This window comes from Drosophila melanogaster, chromosome 3R (assembly GCF_000001215.4).
Source record: "Drosophila melanogaster chromosome 3R".
Taxonomy (NCBI): Eukaryota; Metazoa; Arthropoda; class Insecta; order Diptera; family Drosophilidae; genus Drosophila; species Drosophila melanogaster.
Genome location: NT_033777.3, coordinates 6,850,913 through 6,866,786, shown reverse-complemented (window position 1 = coordinate 6,866,786; position 15,874 = coordinate 6,850,913). Strand labels below are relative to the sequence as shown.

At 41.0% G+C, this 15,874-nt stretch overlaps 1 protein-coding gene and 1 long non-coding RNA gene across 2 annotated transcripts, besides 1 other annotated feature; one reads left to right on the top strand and one right to left on the bottom strand.

The window, feature by feature from the left end:
- Positions 1 to 542: 542 nt before the first annotated feature.
- On the bottom strand, positions 543 to 2,463 carry ftz (fushi tarazu). Its single transcript, NM_058150.3, has 2 exons — positions 1,646 to 2,463; positions 543 to 1,498 (listed from the first exon to the last, which is right to left on the bottom strand). Exons 1-2 carry the CDS (start codon positions 2,391 to 2,393, stop codon positions 1,014 to 1,016), a joined length of 1,233 nt encoding a protein of 410 aa, NP_477498.1. The 5' UTR covers positions 2,394 to 2,463; the 3' UTR covers positions 543 to 1,013.
- Positions 2,464 to 7,594: 5,131 nt separating this feature from the next.
- lncRNA:CR45900 (long non-coding RNA:CR45900) lies at positions 7,595 to 7,948 on the top strand. The gene has a single exon (NR_133345.1). It is a non-coding gene; the product is annotated as a long non-coding RNA:CR45900 (long non-coding RNA).
- Positions 7,949 to 9,935: 1,987 nt separating this feature from the next.
- Positions 9,936 to 10,036: a mobile genetic element.
- Positions 10,037 to 15,874: the final 5,838 nt, after the last annotated feature.

The following is a 15,874-nucleotide window of genomic DNA, read 5'->3' as shown; positions in this document are numbered from 1 at the left end:
GATAGCAATGGGTCAGGGATGAGGGGGACTGAAGCGACAAAATGCAGCTGCTCGAATTTGTACGATTCGTGCTCAACATTAAATCGTTTGCGTTTCGTATAAGTTCGAAAGTAATGCTTCAACCATGTGCAATTCATCAGAAAGTAAACCAAGAGATCTCTTAAGCTTCTCAACGAACAATTAAATATTAGGCTTATACTTAAATAATTTAAACTCCTTAACTCCTAAACTCCATTTTTATCATATATATGTATTATATGCATATATAAGGTATGAAAATAGGCTGAAGGTAAACTTTGCCTTGTGATATGTTTTCGGTGAAAGTAGTTAGACAAATACCATACGTTGATCCAAACTATTTTAAGAATTTATTGAGTAGTTATCATTGAAAGGCATTTAATTTTATTTCAACACATATACATATGAAATGTATTCCACATACGCGGCCCACGGCCTATAAATTTAAAATTTTAAAGCAGTCAAATTGCAGCATGCCCAAGACTCTTCTTCACAAATTGCCAAATGAATGTTCAACTTGATTTGTTTAAATTCGATCGATTTACTTTACTCGTATATTTAAATAAATAGAATTCTATGATAGGAATATCTTAACTACTATATGTACAAAAACATGTGTGTCAGTCTCCAAGTCTCTTGGCCATTATCACTCCCAGCTGAGTGTTTTGGGCTTGTGTTTGGCCGCAGCTAATCGATCGCTGAGAACCCATCATGGCCAGCCACTGGGTTCCGCGCGCAGCAAGGCTCCTTTTCTGTTTGCGCTGCCTCTTTTGCCTCTGCCTTCTGCACTTGCGCACTCGTCCTTGTGCCCAAAATGTCCTGGGCACCGTAGGGAGTGCGCCCTCTACTGTGCAACTCATCGCGTCGCAGCTTCGTTCTCGGCTGTGTCATTTGCGTGTCACCTACAAATGGTCGAGAGAAGTGCGCTTCGGTTTCGTGGCGGTACGGCTTTCGGTTCCGCTCTGGGGAAGAGAGTAACTGAGCATCGCCGGACCTCAAGACAGATGGTAGAGGTCCTGTGGATGTTGCTGGTAGCTGCACTGATGTTGGTACTGCTGCGGGTAGGCATCGTACTGCTGGTGGGTCTGCTGCTGAGGGTAATCATTGAGCAGGCCATAACCATGACTGTGACTGTGGCTGTAAGCGGGGTAGGCGGCGGTGGTTTGGTGGTGGTGGTACATGGGCACTGGCACCGATGGTGCCCCGGTGGTGGCGGTGCTTGTGGCCTCCAGTGGCGGCAGCATCGCGGTGTAGCCGGCACCACAGTGCTCCGGGGAGCTGTCCAGCGTGCGATCCTTCTTCGACTTCATGCGTCGGTTTTGGAACCAGATCTTGATCTGCCTTTCGCTCAGGCTCAGGGCATTGGCGATATCGATGCGACGACGCCGGGTGATGTATCTATTGAAGTGGAACTCCTTCTCGAGCTCCAGGGTCTGGTAGCGGGTGTACGTCTGACGGGTGCGTTTCGAGTCTTTGCAATCTGTAAGCATAAGCAAAGAAAAAATGGGTTAGCTAATGAGTTTTATAACTGCGTATTGTTTGAAAATATCAAAAATGTATACAAAAACATATTTTCAATATTTTCAAAGTGTATTTTTAGGGGTTGTTAATCGTGTGTGATGCCTACCTGATGCCAAAGTCTCCTCGATGTGCGACCAATTGAAATCGCCGGCTCCATTCGGGGCTGTCACAATTCGATGATTGATCTCCTGGCTGACAGCTGACGAGGATTTCTCCCCCGGCGATTGGGGTGGCGTGCTGATGCCTTCGAGGGGCGGCAGAGAGGTGGGCGTGGTTGGCGGAGGGGTGGCAAAGTCGCCATTCTTCAGCTTCTGCGTCTGCGACTGGGGCGAGTAGACGTCCAAGTAGTCGACATCCTCGGAGGCGCTGGGCGTGGGCACAGTCACGTACTCTTGGTCGTAGCTGGGAGCGGGGCTGGCGGTGACCTTGGTGCTTACGGCGGGAGCCTTCTTCACCTGCTCGACGGTTGTGTAGAAATAGTCGGGGGTGTACTTCAGCTTCTTCACGGGATTGGTGAGCAGAGCCCTCAGTGTGCTGGGTCGCTCCTCCACGGCGGCGATGATGGAAGCAGCATCATCTTCGGCCTTGCGCTTGGTGGCCTTGGGCGGCGGGGTGGTGGGTTGCACGGGCGGTACAGTCTGGGTGGTCACCTGCTCCTGATTGTTGTAGTAGTAGCAGCTCTCCGAGTAACTCTCCTGGGGATAGTAGCCCTGATAATTGGAGGTGTTCTGATAGTAGGCATTGCTGCCTGAATTATCGTAGTAGGTGGGCGGCAGGCTGTGGGGGTGATACATGTTGTACATGTTCATGTTGTCGGCGTAGCTGTAGTGGCTCTGGCTGTTTGTGGTGGCCATATCGGATGTGTATTGCTAGATTTCTTCTCTAACTCTGCGATGTGCACGCAACGCTGGTGAGTTTGCGAATGAGCTGGTCCTGCGGCAGATCCTGCATATATAGCAAAATCAGAGAGCCCTCGGCACACGCTCGCCGTTATAGCGCATAAATATCCCTGCGCATGACACTTTGCCGCCTGCTGTTCGCAGCCACCCCTCCGGCGAAATGTCCTTGCAGGCACGGAGAGGGGAAGTTATCCGAGGTCCTGGCAACTTTATCCGTACGGTGCCTACCTGCTGCGCGGCTTATTACCTACCCATCGCGCCCATTATCATCGCGATTTATCCGCCCGCGCGCTTCTCCTACTCGGCGACCTTGAGACGGTGCTGCAGTAATTACGGCCATGAGGTGCCTACCTATGAGGTGCGCAGAGCGAGAGGGCGCGACTCTCAGCCGATCTCCCTCTAATTGCAATAATCATAAAGACATAAAAACTGTAAACTGTTGCTGAAAACGTTCCTTCGGGGCAGAGGCTTTTTCCCCGGCCCGTTTATGGTTCCCTAAAAATTTCTCTGGATTTTTGCCAGCGCGCAAAACACCGAAGACTGGCTGCCAGTTGTTCCCGGAACCCGATGCCCTTTCCCTCCGAATTTATTTCGTGGCACTGGGCGGCCAAAGGATAACATTACGTCCGATCCCTGGGATCAGGAATACGCGTGGCCGAGGGTCGCGTGTTTGCGCTTTTTGTTTGCCCTCGTGGCCAAGCAAGTGCGCAACTCCCGATTCCCAAACTCACTCCTGTGCCCGGTATTTGCCTAAAAACCAACAAACGCACTTCCAAAATGACTAGTAAACAGTAAAAACTTTATGCAAACATCCTTTGCCTAAATTTTAAAAATATGATATAAATTATATGCCCGCTGATTTTTCAAATGAATACTAGTTTTATTTTATTTTTTACGTTATACTTTTAAAAATGATTCTATAACAGCAGAAAACCAGCAATATTTTAATAGCATAATATTGTTGAGAATATAAAGCTTTTACGCTTTTTTTCGGTAACTCTGTGATATAACCCTCAAGTTTTTATAAATTTTAAGTAGGTTGTCTATGGATGCTGTAATTTTTAATGGCCAAATGGTAATGTATCCTTTGTGAGTGGTAATCTTGAGTTAAATTTGTGGCACAAAACTTGCACAGCGTAGGATCTTCATGTTTAATTATAACATTATAGCTCTTATACTTATACTTATATGGATCAAGAATATATATACTTTGTAGCACTGCAATTGCTGCCTTCTACCTGTTACATTCATTTCAGTAAGGGGTAAGAATGCCACAGGCTTCACGATTTACTATTTCTCATTCTTTTAGAAACTGAAGGTTATTTCTGGTAATCTAAAAATCTACTTCCATCTTAGGTTCGCGTATAACCTGAAATCAGCTCAGCTAAATTGACTGGTAAAAAACAATCATCTCTCAGCCACTTTTGTGTTTACATGACTTTCTGATCGGCTTACGCGGCCTGGATAAATTTTATTAGCCACCCCCGTTGAACACCCCTAACATATCGATACTCCTGACATATGTGTGCATGTGCGAATTCTACCCTTACCCCATCCGCATACTCTGGCAGATTCCATTGTTCCACAAAATTTATGGCGTTTTTCAGTTTGACAGAAGAGACTGCAGTTCGCATCTCTCCGATGTCCTGTGATTGCTATATTGCCAGTGAATGTGAGCCTCCTTTCTGGTTTTGCAGTAAACTTAACAATAAGGGTGTAGAGTAGGATATAAAACCATCCGATAACTTATGTTTATATCTATCAATCAAAGAAAGGAAAAACAGCTCCCCAAAAATAAAATTCTTTCGATACCGAATCATTTACTAAAATAATTTCATCTCATTTTATTTAAATATTGTTAGGATCCTTTTTTAACGCAATAAATAAGGGCGAGGGCTACTACTTTTGACTAGGTCTTTGAATTTAGATATATACTTATTGAATTATACCTTAAAAAGATTAATTAGTTGAATTATTTTACATGAACATGGCCTAAGATTTTAAACTAACTTGTCTAGCTGTTTATGAATGGTTTGTTTTTGTAAATATTTAATGATGGGTTTACGTGGCATAAGGGCACTTAACTTTTTCACTTTCGAACGATTGGATTTCACAAATTCCTCTGTTAAGCTTAATCCAAACCTAGCACATGGTCATATAATACTTTGCCCACCCGGTTCTCCACGGAAATGCAGCGAGCTCAGATCCAGAACCCAGGCAACTTTAATTGAGTTGTAAGGCCCACATGCGAGTGTCCGACCACAACACACCCCATCGCAAGTCCGCACCCAAACCCAACATAGAATGCGAATCCGGAGCTCGTCCCAAGAACTCGTGCGATTTTATTGTCGAATTAATAAATTACCTTGACAGTGAATCGGGACCATCCCATTGTGCCCGACTAGCTGCATGTCCCATGTCCCTTATATCCTTTGGAGTTTGAACCCCTCCCCGATTCCGACCATCTTTCCTGCCGTTCTTTCGCTGATGCCGTTGCACATTTTTGGCAATTCCAGAGGGGTTAACAGCCAGATACACATCTACTCGTATAGAGCTAGACAGCGGACGGTTCGGTGGGTCGGTCCGGCAGACTTTTCATAAATGCACGGGAAGGTGAAACGGGCACGCGCCTGGAGGAGGCCAATGTGTTAATTCCCAGCCCACAGATATATTCTGGCTGCTGTTGAAGTCAATCTCATCGTTATTTTTCCCGGAGCAGCGTTATCAGCTGCCGTGGGTCAAGCGAATCCAAAGTGACCAAGATCATTAGGAAACTAAACTGTCATTTCTTGCCAAAAAGTTGTATGCTATTATCCACAAACATTATTAATTATTGAGTTGTCGCCGTAACATTTTTTGGATTAAATTATGCACATAAGTTCTCCATATGACTATTATAGTAGTTATAGTAATTCAAACCATTTAAACATTTATATAAGTCTAGAGATGTCAAACTAATTCGTAATATGTCTGGTTTACGCAGATAATAAGGCATTATCTTTTTATTAGGTTATCGGTTGGCGATTCTTCTGATTGCAGCACATTAATATTTGAAGCTTCAAAAGTCTGTTATAAATGGCCCAATACAGCACCTGCCAATAGTGGTAAAGCTGGCTTTTTACATATATCCAAAATACCGCACTTTGCCTTGTATACACAGATGACACAGGGTATTGTTTTTTATTGGCCTATCGATTGGTGATCCTGCTGCCTGCAGACGATTAATATTTGAAACTTCAAAAGCCTATTAGAAATGGGCCAATGCAGCACCTGCCAACAGTGGGGCATTACATAAGACTCAATAGGATACCACAGTGTCAGTTAGTCTCGGGATTTGTTTGGTTTTCTAGCTTGAGAAAAACTGCGATGATCACATGCTGGGGCCAGTTTCCTTTGAAGTTGCTGCTGATCTCCTCCGGCGGTTTTCTCATTATATACCAAATACCACATAATTGGGGAAGGGGTGATAAAAACAATCGAGTATATCACACTCATTATCACAGTGAAACAGGCGACGACCCGCTGGGAATAAAATAGTAAAGGGCCGAGAAAAATTATCAACAAACAAAACAAACAACTCGAGATTGGTGTAAATTCCCCGACTATTCCGATACACCGTCTATATATAGTATCAGCGTCAATCGGTCTATGGTGGGTTCGGGGATCCCAGCGTGAGGTTTTCTTTGGTTCGGATCGCAGGCAATCAATTTGATTGCCTCAATCGGCGGCTAATTAGTAGCGATGCTCGAGAATTATTCAAAATTTCTTTTGCGTTATGGGATTTGTTTGAGTTAACAATCAAACTGCACGCAGATCGGATCGAGTCGTTAAGTCTGCGCTGGGGAAATCATCTTGATGAATTTGCCAGATGTCTAGATAAATGAAGTAATCTTCAGTTTCTAAAATTCACTATAGACTGAAGAGAAAGCCAGACAGGATGCATTTCTGGGTGACCTTCGATCGGAGGCCCACCGACGACTCCTCCGGAGGTCGTCTCAATGGGTGGATATAGCGTTTCGTCCTTGGATCGGCACCAATCAAAGTCAAGGATGCCGAAACGCTGTGCTACTTTTGAGATATCCTCAATGTTTTGTACAAATATTTTCCCAATGCGTCACGCGTCGCCTGTGTCCTTGGCTTCTGTTCGAGGTCCTGTGCGTCCTACATATCCTTGAATTGCCTGCGATGTCTTGAGCACTGGTGTGTTGACATCGAAGACATCAGGATAAGGCTGTAATTGCTCCTGTCACACTTATTCGAATTGTCCTGCCGCTTTTAGCAATGATGACCCCGTAAGCTGAATGAAATGTGAACTGTGTGCATCATCGCATCGTACTGCTTATGGCCCCTAGATATAAATTTCGAATTGTTTAAATCTCAGCTAGGACCTCGTTAACACCTTCTGTTACGGACGCTCCAACTGAGCTCAAAGATTGATGGCTTTTTGAAAAATGTCAGAGTGTCATCAGTTAAAAACTATTGATAAATAATGTCATGTGAAACTATGTTAATTCTCCTAATACCTTGTACCTTGTGTAGTAATTTAAAGTTTCGATTCTTTAAGCAGGCTCGAAGGTCCGTGCACTATAACAATTTTAATAATTTAAAGGATTATACAATTTGGAATATAAAATGCAAACTGATGAAACGGAAATAGAAATAAAAGCATTCACATAATTTTAATCTATAATATAATGAAGCTGAACATGAACTGAATCAGATCTTAATACCTAACATGGGCATATCTTTTATATATGTAGATATGTATGTCCCGTAGCTATTCGACATCGTGGGACATCAACATCTAATAAGGATAACGTCCATTAACAATGATCGGAACGGAGGTCTCCGGGGAGTTCGGCGTAGGCTGTCAATGCGATTCCGCTGACGAGTCGTACGCCGGGGAATCGAAGTCGCGCGCGCTGCTCGAAAATTCGGCGAATTCGCTGATGGCATTGGATGGTCTCAGTTTGAATCTCAGAGCTCGCAATCCGAGGTGAAGAGCTCAACTGAACTGGACAGGAAAACGAAGGAAGGAGGAAGGGGGCCCCCTGCGGCCTGTTTTATAGTTTTATGATGTGCCAATAATATTTCCGCCTTGGAAACCAATTGCGCTGCTTCTCGGCGAAGGATACGCGGGCAATTAAGACGCTTAAGGACCCATGACACGGTGCATTTACTATCCATAAACAGACGACTCAAGTCGGTCCAAGTCGAGTAGCGCGAGCCTCGTCCTCGATTCGGCCACGCATTTCCATTTCCCGTCCCGTTCAACAGAACATCAGTCTAATGCGAGACACACGCGTCTTCCCTTCCCAGGTAGGCCTTGATTCGTCCGTGGAAATCAGAGAAATCAGAGGTGGAAATGGATGGAAATGGCGGCGAAAGGGATTTTCGCTCTGTTTACCCAAAACAGACTTTCCTTTAGCCAACGCCCCCGTCTCACAAGAAATTGAACTGTAATGGCAGTAATGTTTCGCAAAAGGATTAAGATGTTGAACTGCGAATGTAAAAGACATTTTGTCTGGAAAAAACGATTGAACATTTGTTTATAACTATATTATAAATTAAGATTATTTGTTAAGATAACAAAACTAAAGTAAAATAAATAAAAAATATATTCAGAAAAACTAAGAACACCCCAAAGTATTGCATGCAATATTTTTTCTTCGATTGAACAATAATCATTGCAAATATAAATACATATATAGTAATAAAACATAATTAATAATAGTATATATTTTTAGAAAGAAATATAGAACATTTTATTATCGGGGCTTGGATTGCTTGTGAAGCGGAAATATTGGTTTGTTAATTTATCTTTTGCAAAAAAAAAAATATATAAAAATATTAAAATTATAAGAAAAGCTAAAAAAATTTAATAATATAATATAATAATAATAAAATAAAATATATATATAATAATATACTTATATAATATATATATATACATATATAATTATTAATAAAAAAAATTCTTAGTTACTATATGTTAAATAAAATATTTTTCAATTAAAATCTAAAATTACATTCTAACTCAATTTAAGTCATAAAAATAACCAAAGCATTGCCTAATGCTATTTTAATCATATTTCTATTTCCCGATTTCGGAATTCGCAACATCTATTCAAAAAATCGTTCACATCATAAAAATGATTAAATTCGCGGAAACTTTTACCATTTTTGGGTCATAAAAACGAAAGACTTGTAACGAAAAGTGTGTGGCGTAAATTAGGTCAGTTTTTAGGAAACATTCCAAAACAATGCAGAATGGTAATTTAAATTAGAGCAAACGGCGACTACGGAAGGGCATGATGCCCAAAACCTTTTGAGAACGCCGGAATTGTTCCTAATCCCCGGATTTGCAAGAACGTTGTGAAATATTGTGTAAGAGGTGAAGGTGACGTTTTATTGACTGTCTTCCCGGCTCGTGGGCGGTACCGGGGTGAGGGCAGAAACAATGCCATCAAGACAATGCTAACTAGAGCAGTTCCCAGTTAAACAAACATTTACCTCTATTATGCAAACCCATACGTTGCATAGACTTGCATAACCCGGCTCGTCCTTGGGCTGGCTTAATTCGCAGGATACGCGCTTATCCCGAGGAACCTGACCTTGCTACAGTTTTGAGTTTTGAGGCTACCAAAGGAGGCCTACTACGGTAAGAAACTCGAGCAAAACTCCTACGACCACCGGCAGCCTCAATAAAGTTTTATTAGGACCTCCGGTCGTAAAGCGATAAAAACATAAATTCGTGTAAAAACTTTTGTGCGTCGCGCATTTTAAATGGAAAACGAGGCCACGGCCTGAGAACGAGACCAGGATCTAGAGGAATCCTGGAGACACTACGGCAAAAAATTGTGTCGCGACCCAAAAAATGCTCGATTTTTTTTTAACAATGACGAGAATGCGCGAAACACAAAGGTGAATTCGGTCTAAAACGTTTTTACAGCGCATCGTTTTTTTTATTGTCCCGCGTATTCTAGTTTCCATTTTTTCCTTCCGAGCGAACAGAGAATTTCTTGAAACTAAACTAGAACTGAGGCACATTTTTTGTGTGCTTTATTTTTTCTAGTTCACGGGAGTATTTTTCGACGATTTTTAGTGGAACTGACTTTATGGCAGTCAAGGACGGGTCTGTGGACCAGGTTCCAGAGATCAGTGTAAATTGTCACAATTTTTTGTAGCAGTTCCGGCGAAGACATTGACAATGGCCTCAAGCGGCGTAGATAACTTGACAGCCTTAGGAGGATAATGATAGTACAGCTACGGACAGTCAAAACCCGATGGGAGGTCTAAATTATATGTAGAGCAGGACATAATGACCGGGGGATTTTAATTAAATATTTTGATTATAAAATCTAGTCAAGTAATAATTTGTATAAATGCAATAACTGGGAGTGGTGAATAAACATTTCCAACAATTACTCCCGTTCCTCGTAGAGTAAAAGGGTATAAAGTATGAAAAGTATGTATCAAAGGATGAAAGTGAATACGTATTCTTTATCGGGATTACTGGCCAATTCAATCTGGGCTTATCTGTCAATCCGTCTGTCCATATGAACGATGTGATCTCGGGAACTATGAAAGCTAAAAAGGAGTACTTATTTAAAAAATTAATAGCACAAATAATTTTTAAATGTCACTACATCAATATGTTTAATAGACATATTGTCGCTTAAAAAACTCGGCAAGACTGCGTTCAAGTTTATTATGAACACTCATTTTAAAAAAAACATTCTGAGTTTTTTTATTATCCAACTGTTCAGTGATATTGTAGGAGTGTATTCTTTGTAAAATTGTCAATGGGTACACAAAATTACAATAAAATGGAATGTATCGTATGATACCGCTAAAAATCGTCGAAAAATAATCCCGTGAACTAGAAAAAATAAAGCACACAAAAAATGTGCCTCAGTTCTAGTTTAGTTTTCTTTTAACAATCTTTTAAACGAAATAAAATATATCAATCCAGCCGAAAACATCTAAAGAAGTCACAGTAGAGGGAAAGCTGTCGCATAGAAGCATTGGTGGTTGTTACAAAAAAAATTGAAAAAGTGCTTAAACTTTTTCGACTTTCTGATGGCAAGATAAGTATTGCTATCATTATGTGTTGCCAGGCTTTTGTTGCTGCACATTCGGAGCTCGGCGAAATGTGGCTGCAATTAAAAACTGTTACGCCTCATGCTAATCAGCCCGGGAAATTTTCTGGCGGTGATGGGTGAAACGAAGGCCAATCCCTTCACCAGCAAGGCAGCCAGCCAGCCAACTCCGACTCCGAATTCAACTCCAACCTCGAACGAGAAACATGCCAGAGACTGGCAAAAGAAAGAATTCATTATTTCAGTTTTAATTGCTTTTTTCATACTTTCGAAATTTCAGCGCCAGGCCGGATTCCCCATCCTATACCCTTCAGCCCCTTATTTCTGCGATTTTGCATGTTCGGGCCACATCTTTCACAACCAACAACTGTTTACAAGAAATTCAATTATGACTTTTAATAACCGACAGCTCGGGTCAAAAAGAGCGTTTAGCTCGGAATGATGGCAAATTGCATGTGACGCTAAACGGCTGCAAAAGAATCCGCGAAATGATATTTGCACAAGGGCGGTGCAGATACGATCGTTGGGTGGTTTGCTTTTGGGGCTGTCTGCAATCCCACCTTTTATGCTGATTTCAGGAATTATTGAGCGTTGTGATGCAGAGAAGCTTACTTAGCTTCCCACAAACCATAACCAAGCCGTTTATAGACAATTATATACAATATACAATGAACAACGAGAGTGATGAATTAAAAGCTCTTGGTGCTATTTCTTATGATTCTTCCTGTTTTAGACTGACGTCAAATCAATACAAAATATATTTGTTTTCCATTTAAGTTTTTACTTTGTCTAAAAGTATTATATGTGGCTTATAAGATGTGTTGTAATAGAAACATGGCTAGTTATTTTTATATTTGAAGAAAACTTACGTTTTAGAAAAAAGATTCACCGAAAAAAAAAAAAACGTGAGCCATTGACCCAAATTCAGTTCGTATGTTGCATCAGTCTAGTGTGTGTGCCAAGGTGTCTCTGTGCTCGAGTTGATGGGCCTATATGAGCGCTGGGTCATTAATTTTGATCATGCCCAAATATGTGTCAGTCAGTCAGTGAGCGAATCGCACACAGAATTTCCATTTTCAGACACACTGAAAATCCTCCTCCTGCATGTACTCAAATAAGGCAAGGCGCCAACATCCCCGCCTCACAGATTTTGCCCTCCACACCCCATGAAAACCCTAATTCTGAGCAGCGGAGTCGATGGCCTCAGCTCCACGGCAATGGAGGTGGAAAATTTCACTGGGTTCTCTTGCACATGTGCCGGCGGGTGCGGAGGAATTTTCTAATTTATTTTTTAGCGTCGTTTCAAGGCTTCTCGTGTTTTGTGTGCTTCACGTTTCAAGTTCGCCAAAGCAAATTGTTAATGGAAATTCACGCGTTCGGAATTATTGATTTTTCTGCTGACGCGTCGGAGGCTGGCTGAAAACTTTCTCCATTGACATTCGAATTGTCCAAATTTGACATGAATGGGACGATTAATGGCCAAGGTCGGTGTTCGATTTGACAGCTCAGCTGGGGATGTCCGCCCCCTTGAAACATTTAAATATGTTTGAAGTTGGCATTTGTTTCAAATTTATATCGTACTTTAATGGTTTTGCCAGGAAAATGCTACGTACTTCACTAACGAATAGCGGCATCTGTGATCAGGAGTCTGGAAGCAATGCAAGGATATATATTTCCAGTTGGATCGGTGAGAACATAATTCATCAGATTGGAGCAAATAATTGTTTACATTCTACAAACCAGATTTTGCGAAACCACATGTATTTGTCTGCCCTGGACACAAACCCACCCCTCTATAACTATGGTAGCGCAGAGCAGGATGCACTGCTTGCAGCGGTCCTTACAGCAACACTGTTTCAGATACATTGCAGTAAATGTTGCAAATGCAATGTAATGTCGGAATACTTCGCAACATAGTTAAGATATTCTCTAAAAAAAAATATTATGTTCCTTACTTAGTTTTCAAGAAATTATTTTGGTTTATATGACTCCAAATATTTCGATATTACTCGTATATTTTGCACGCAAATAGTTTCACATCAACACGGATGTTAAAATATATGTATAGTTAAATTAAAAGACCTAATTAAAAACACGATTCAAATTTGTTTGGCTTAAAAACGTCTGTTTATTAATACATGACAGATGCAACATTTTTTATTTCGAATCATTTCCGTAGTTCAGACGAAGCTGGAGTATCTCAAAACCGTGACGAAACCGACTCATTTGCTAATTCCAAACTCTACTGCAATCCGTCTTTCCCTTTAATGTGGCCTTGATGAGGTGGACCAATTAAAGCGACGCTGATTAGCGACGGCAGGAGGCCAAAAGTAGAGCAAAGGGACACAATAGAGACACATGCAGCTTAGTCCTGCGTACAAGTGAACGCCCGCATTGTTCACACGCATAGTGTGGGTGAATAAGGATGAAGCTACGGAACTGCAATAGAAGGATTCCGTTGGCGGCGCGCCGCAGGACGATAATGAACACAAATGAGCTCCGGCTTCGAAAACCGAATTCGAATCGAGCGAAAGGAGTTTCGGCTAAGAAATTGGCAAGCATTTGCTAAAAACTGCTAAACTACATGTTGAACAATGCCAAGAACCTGTTAGAAGGACATTCAGCTGAGAGTTCGACCTTGGCGCAGTATTTCAAGAGCAGTCAGTCGGGACTTTATAGATTTTTTTGGTTCCTTCTCTTTTTTTCTGACTATGTATCTTTTGTTGCGATCTGATTGATTGCTGTCAGGATTTTAGCTGGGAACGAATCCTAGGGGCTGCTTGAGAATGAGCAGCTGCATTCCATCCCTTGCCGGCCATTTCAAATATTTCACTACTTAGTTTGCACTTTAAGGATACTTTAAAGTTACTTATAGGTTCGTGGCAACTTTCGCCGCTGTCCTGGAGAATTAATCATTGCACAAGTACGCAGCTTGTGGCTAAGGACATGCGCAACAATCCACGCCTCCTTCCCCGAGTCTCATTCTCCCACTTTCCCCATCCGAAAATCATCTCGTCCTGCAGCAGCTGCGGCCAAAGCGAGAGCAATATACAGTTAAAGCTTTTCCCACTGCGGAAAAAGCTTGGTTATCTGGCTGGCTGGCGATGTGTCCTGATGTTCCTTGTATATGTATTTCGGGGGATGTGTGTATGCGAATAAAAATTCAATCAAAATGGCGTTTGCACGGCGTTGGATGCTGTATTGTGTGTACGGTTTTTTGTTGTTTTATTTATGCATTCACAGAATGGCTGGGAAATATTGAAAATGAAATCTTTAAAGATCAGATTTAATGCTGTAGCAGTTTGTATATAATGTATATATGTAAATCATGTACATGATATATACACGAGTGAATGTAACATTATGTAGTAAATTACAGTTTAAATAATATAGTGAACTCATGATATATTCTCATACAGTCTTGCAAAAGCCCAAACACTTGAAACACTTTAACAAAGTTGAAGTTAATAGTTTTAAATACACTTGACATATGAATGAATCAGGTGGTAAATATTTATATATATTGTAGTTCCATTTAAAGCTAATTAAAGTAAAATGGCACGCATAAAATAAAAGCTACATAACACATTTTAAAATATGCCCGTAAAGATCACATAGTCATAACTCGTGCCTTACTGCTCCTTTCGTGTACACCAGTGCCTCCTGCCCTGGTTCATCGCTTAAGCTCAGCTGTTGTCTCCTCCTAATGACCTCCAAGGCCCTTCTCCGCAGAACCGCTTACCCAGTCTCAAGACCAAGAAGTCCTCCCCCACCCCTGACCAACTTGGCCAGCCATCTTGTTCAACTAAGTAGCTCGCCTGACAGCTGAGCAACGTTTGTCATAATCAAATGTGAATGGACTGACACTGACACAGGGGCTCTACGGACTGAGGACTGAAAACTGAAAACTGGTAGCTGCCAAAAAGCAGAGAGAGGAAATTAATTTAAATTGGCCTTTAATGTAAATGCATCTCTCAATGCATCGCCAACTGCAGTTGGTTCTGTAGGAGTTTGCTCCGCTCCAGATACAGCTTATATCCCGACTAACACCGACTTGTGTTTGCCCCCAAATTGGGGGTATTTATCAACTACTCGTAGACATGGACTACCCATCCTACAACCAATTTCAAGAACCCCCATTTCCATTACGGATGCGTGAAGAACTCAAATGGCAAGGTATTAACGAATTGTCGTGAGTTTGGTTCGGGGAGGGGTATTCATTTTTCTTGGATCGTTTAATTGGAAACTGTTGCTGTTGCAGTTTCGTTGATGCACTGAGACAAAATCATACTAACATTAATTTTAACCTCTCTTGCTATTCAAATATAAAGCCCCAAATAGTAATAAAATTCAGTAATTGTGTATGGAAAAGAAAAAAAAATTTGTTTAAATAAACAGTTTAATGTTTGGAAAAGTAAATTTAAAATTAGTTATAAATATGTTACATTGTATTATAAAAGTTACCATAAGTGCGTTACATAAGTTACAAAGTTTTTCTTTGTGTTTTTTCTATGTCCAGATTTAATTCAAAAATTCCAACTTCGCGTTACGCGCTGTTTTCTTTAACTAAAAACAAAATACAAACGCTGCTGATTGTTTCATATTAAAAATTGAGCGTGTGTGTGCGAGGGGCAACATTTACAATCGGAGGCAACATGCAAGCGATGATGAAAAATCGCCTGCAACATGTTGGATGCTGCTGGGGACCCTCCATGGATCTAGAATGGAATGGGATCCGAGAGGATGCTATGCTATGCTATGGATTGGGATACGAGAGTCTGGCGCTGGCTGCCCGCTGGCATCGCCAACATCAACTCCAATTACAGAAGTACACGCAGGCGTCTCTCTTATGATTTTTTTTTTTTAGTTTTTCATTTATTTTCCATCATTTGTTTTTTTCTATACTTTTATATGGTTTGTGGATGATGCGGGCCAACCATAAAGAGCTGACATGTGTGTTTCAAAAACACAGCGGAAAACATATGGCAAAAAATACGACTTCTATAAGAAGAACAAATCGAATTGGTACATAAACTTAAGCTATAAATTCCGAAATACGTACTTACAAAATTTATTTATATTTTAATAAACATATTTTCGAAAGAATTGCTGATTTCGCGTTTCGGGTTTCGAAAGTAACCGTTCAGTACCACTTAAAAAAACACTTTTATTACAAGTTCGTATCAAATAAACGTATTAAGTTTATACGTTTTTAAATAAGATAATTTTTAAGACACTCACTATAAATACTTATTAAAACAAACTTTTGCTTTTGCAATATATTACGAATGACCTATGCCATTTATCTGTATTTGGTATATGTTTGTGGTTTCG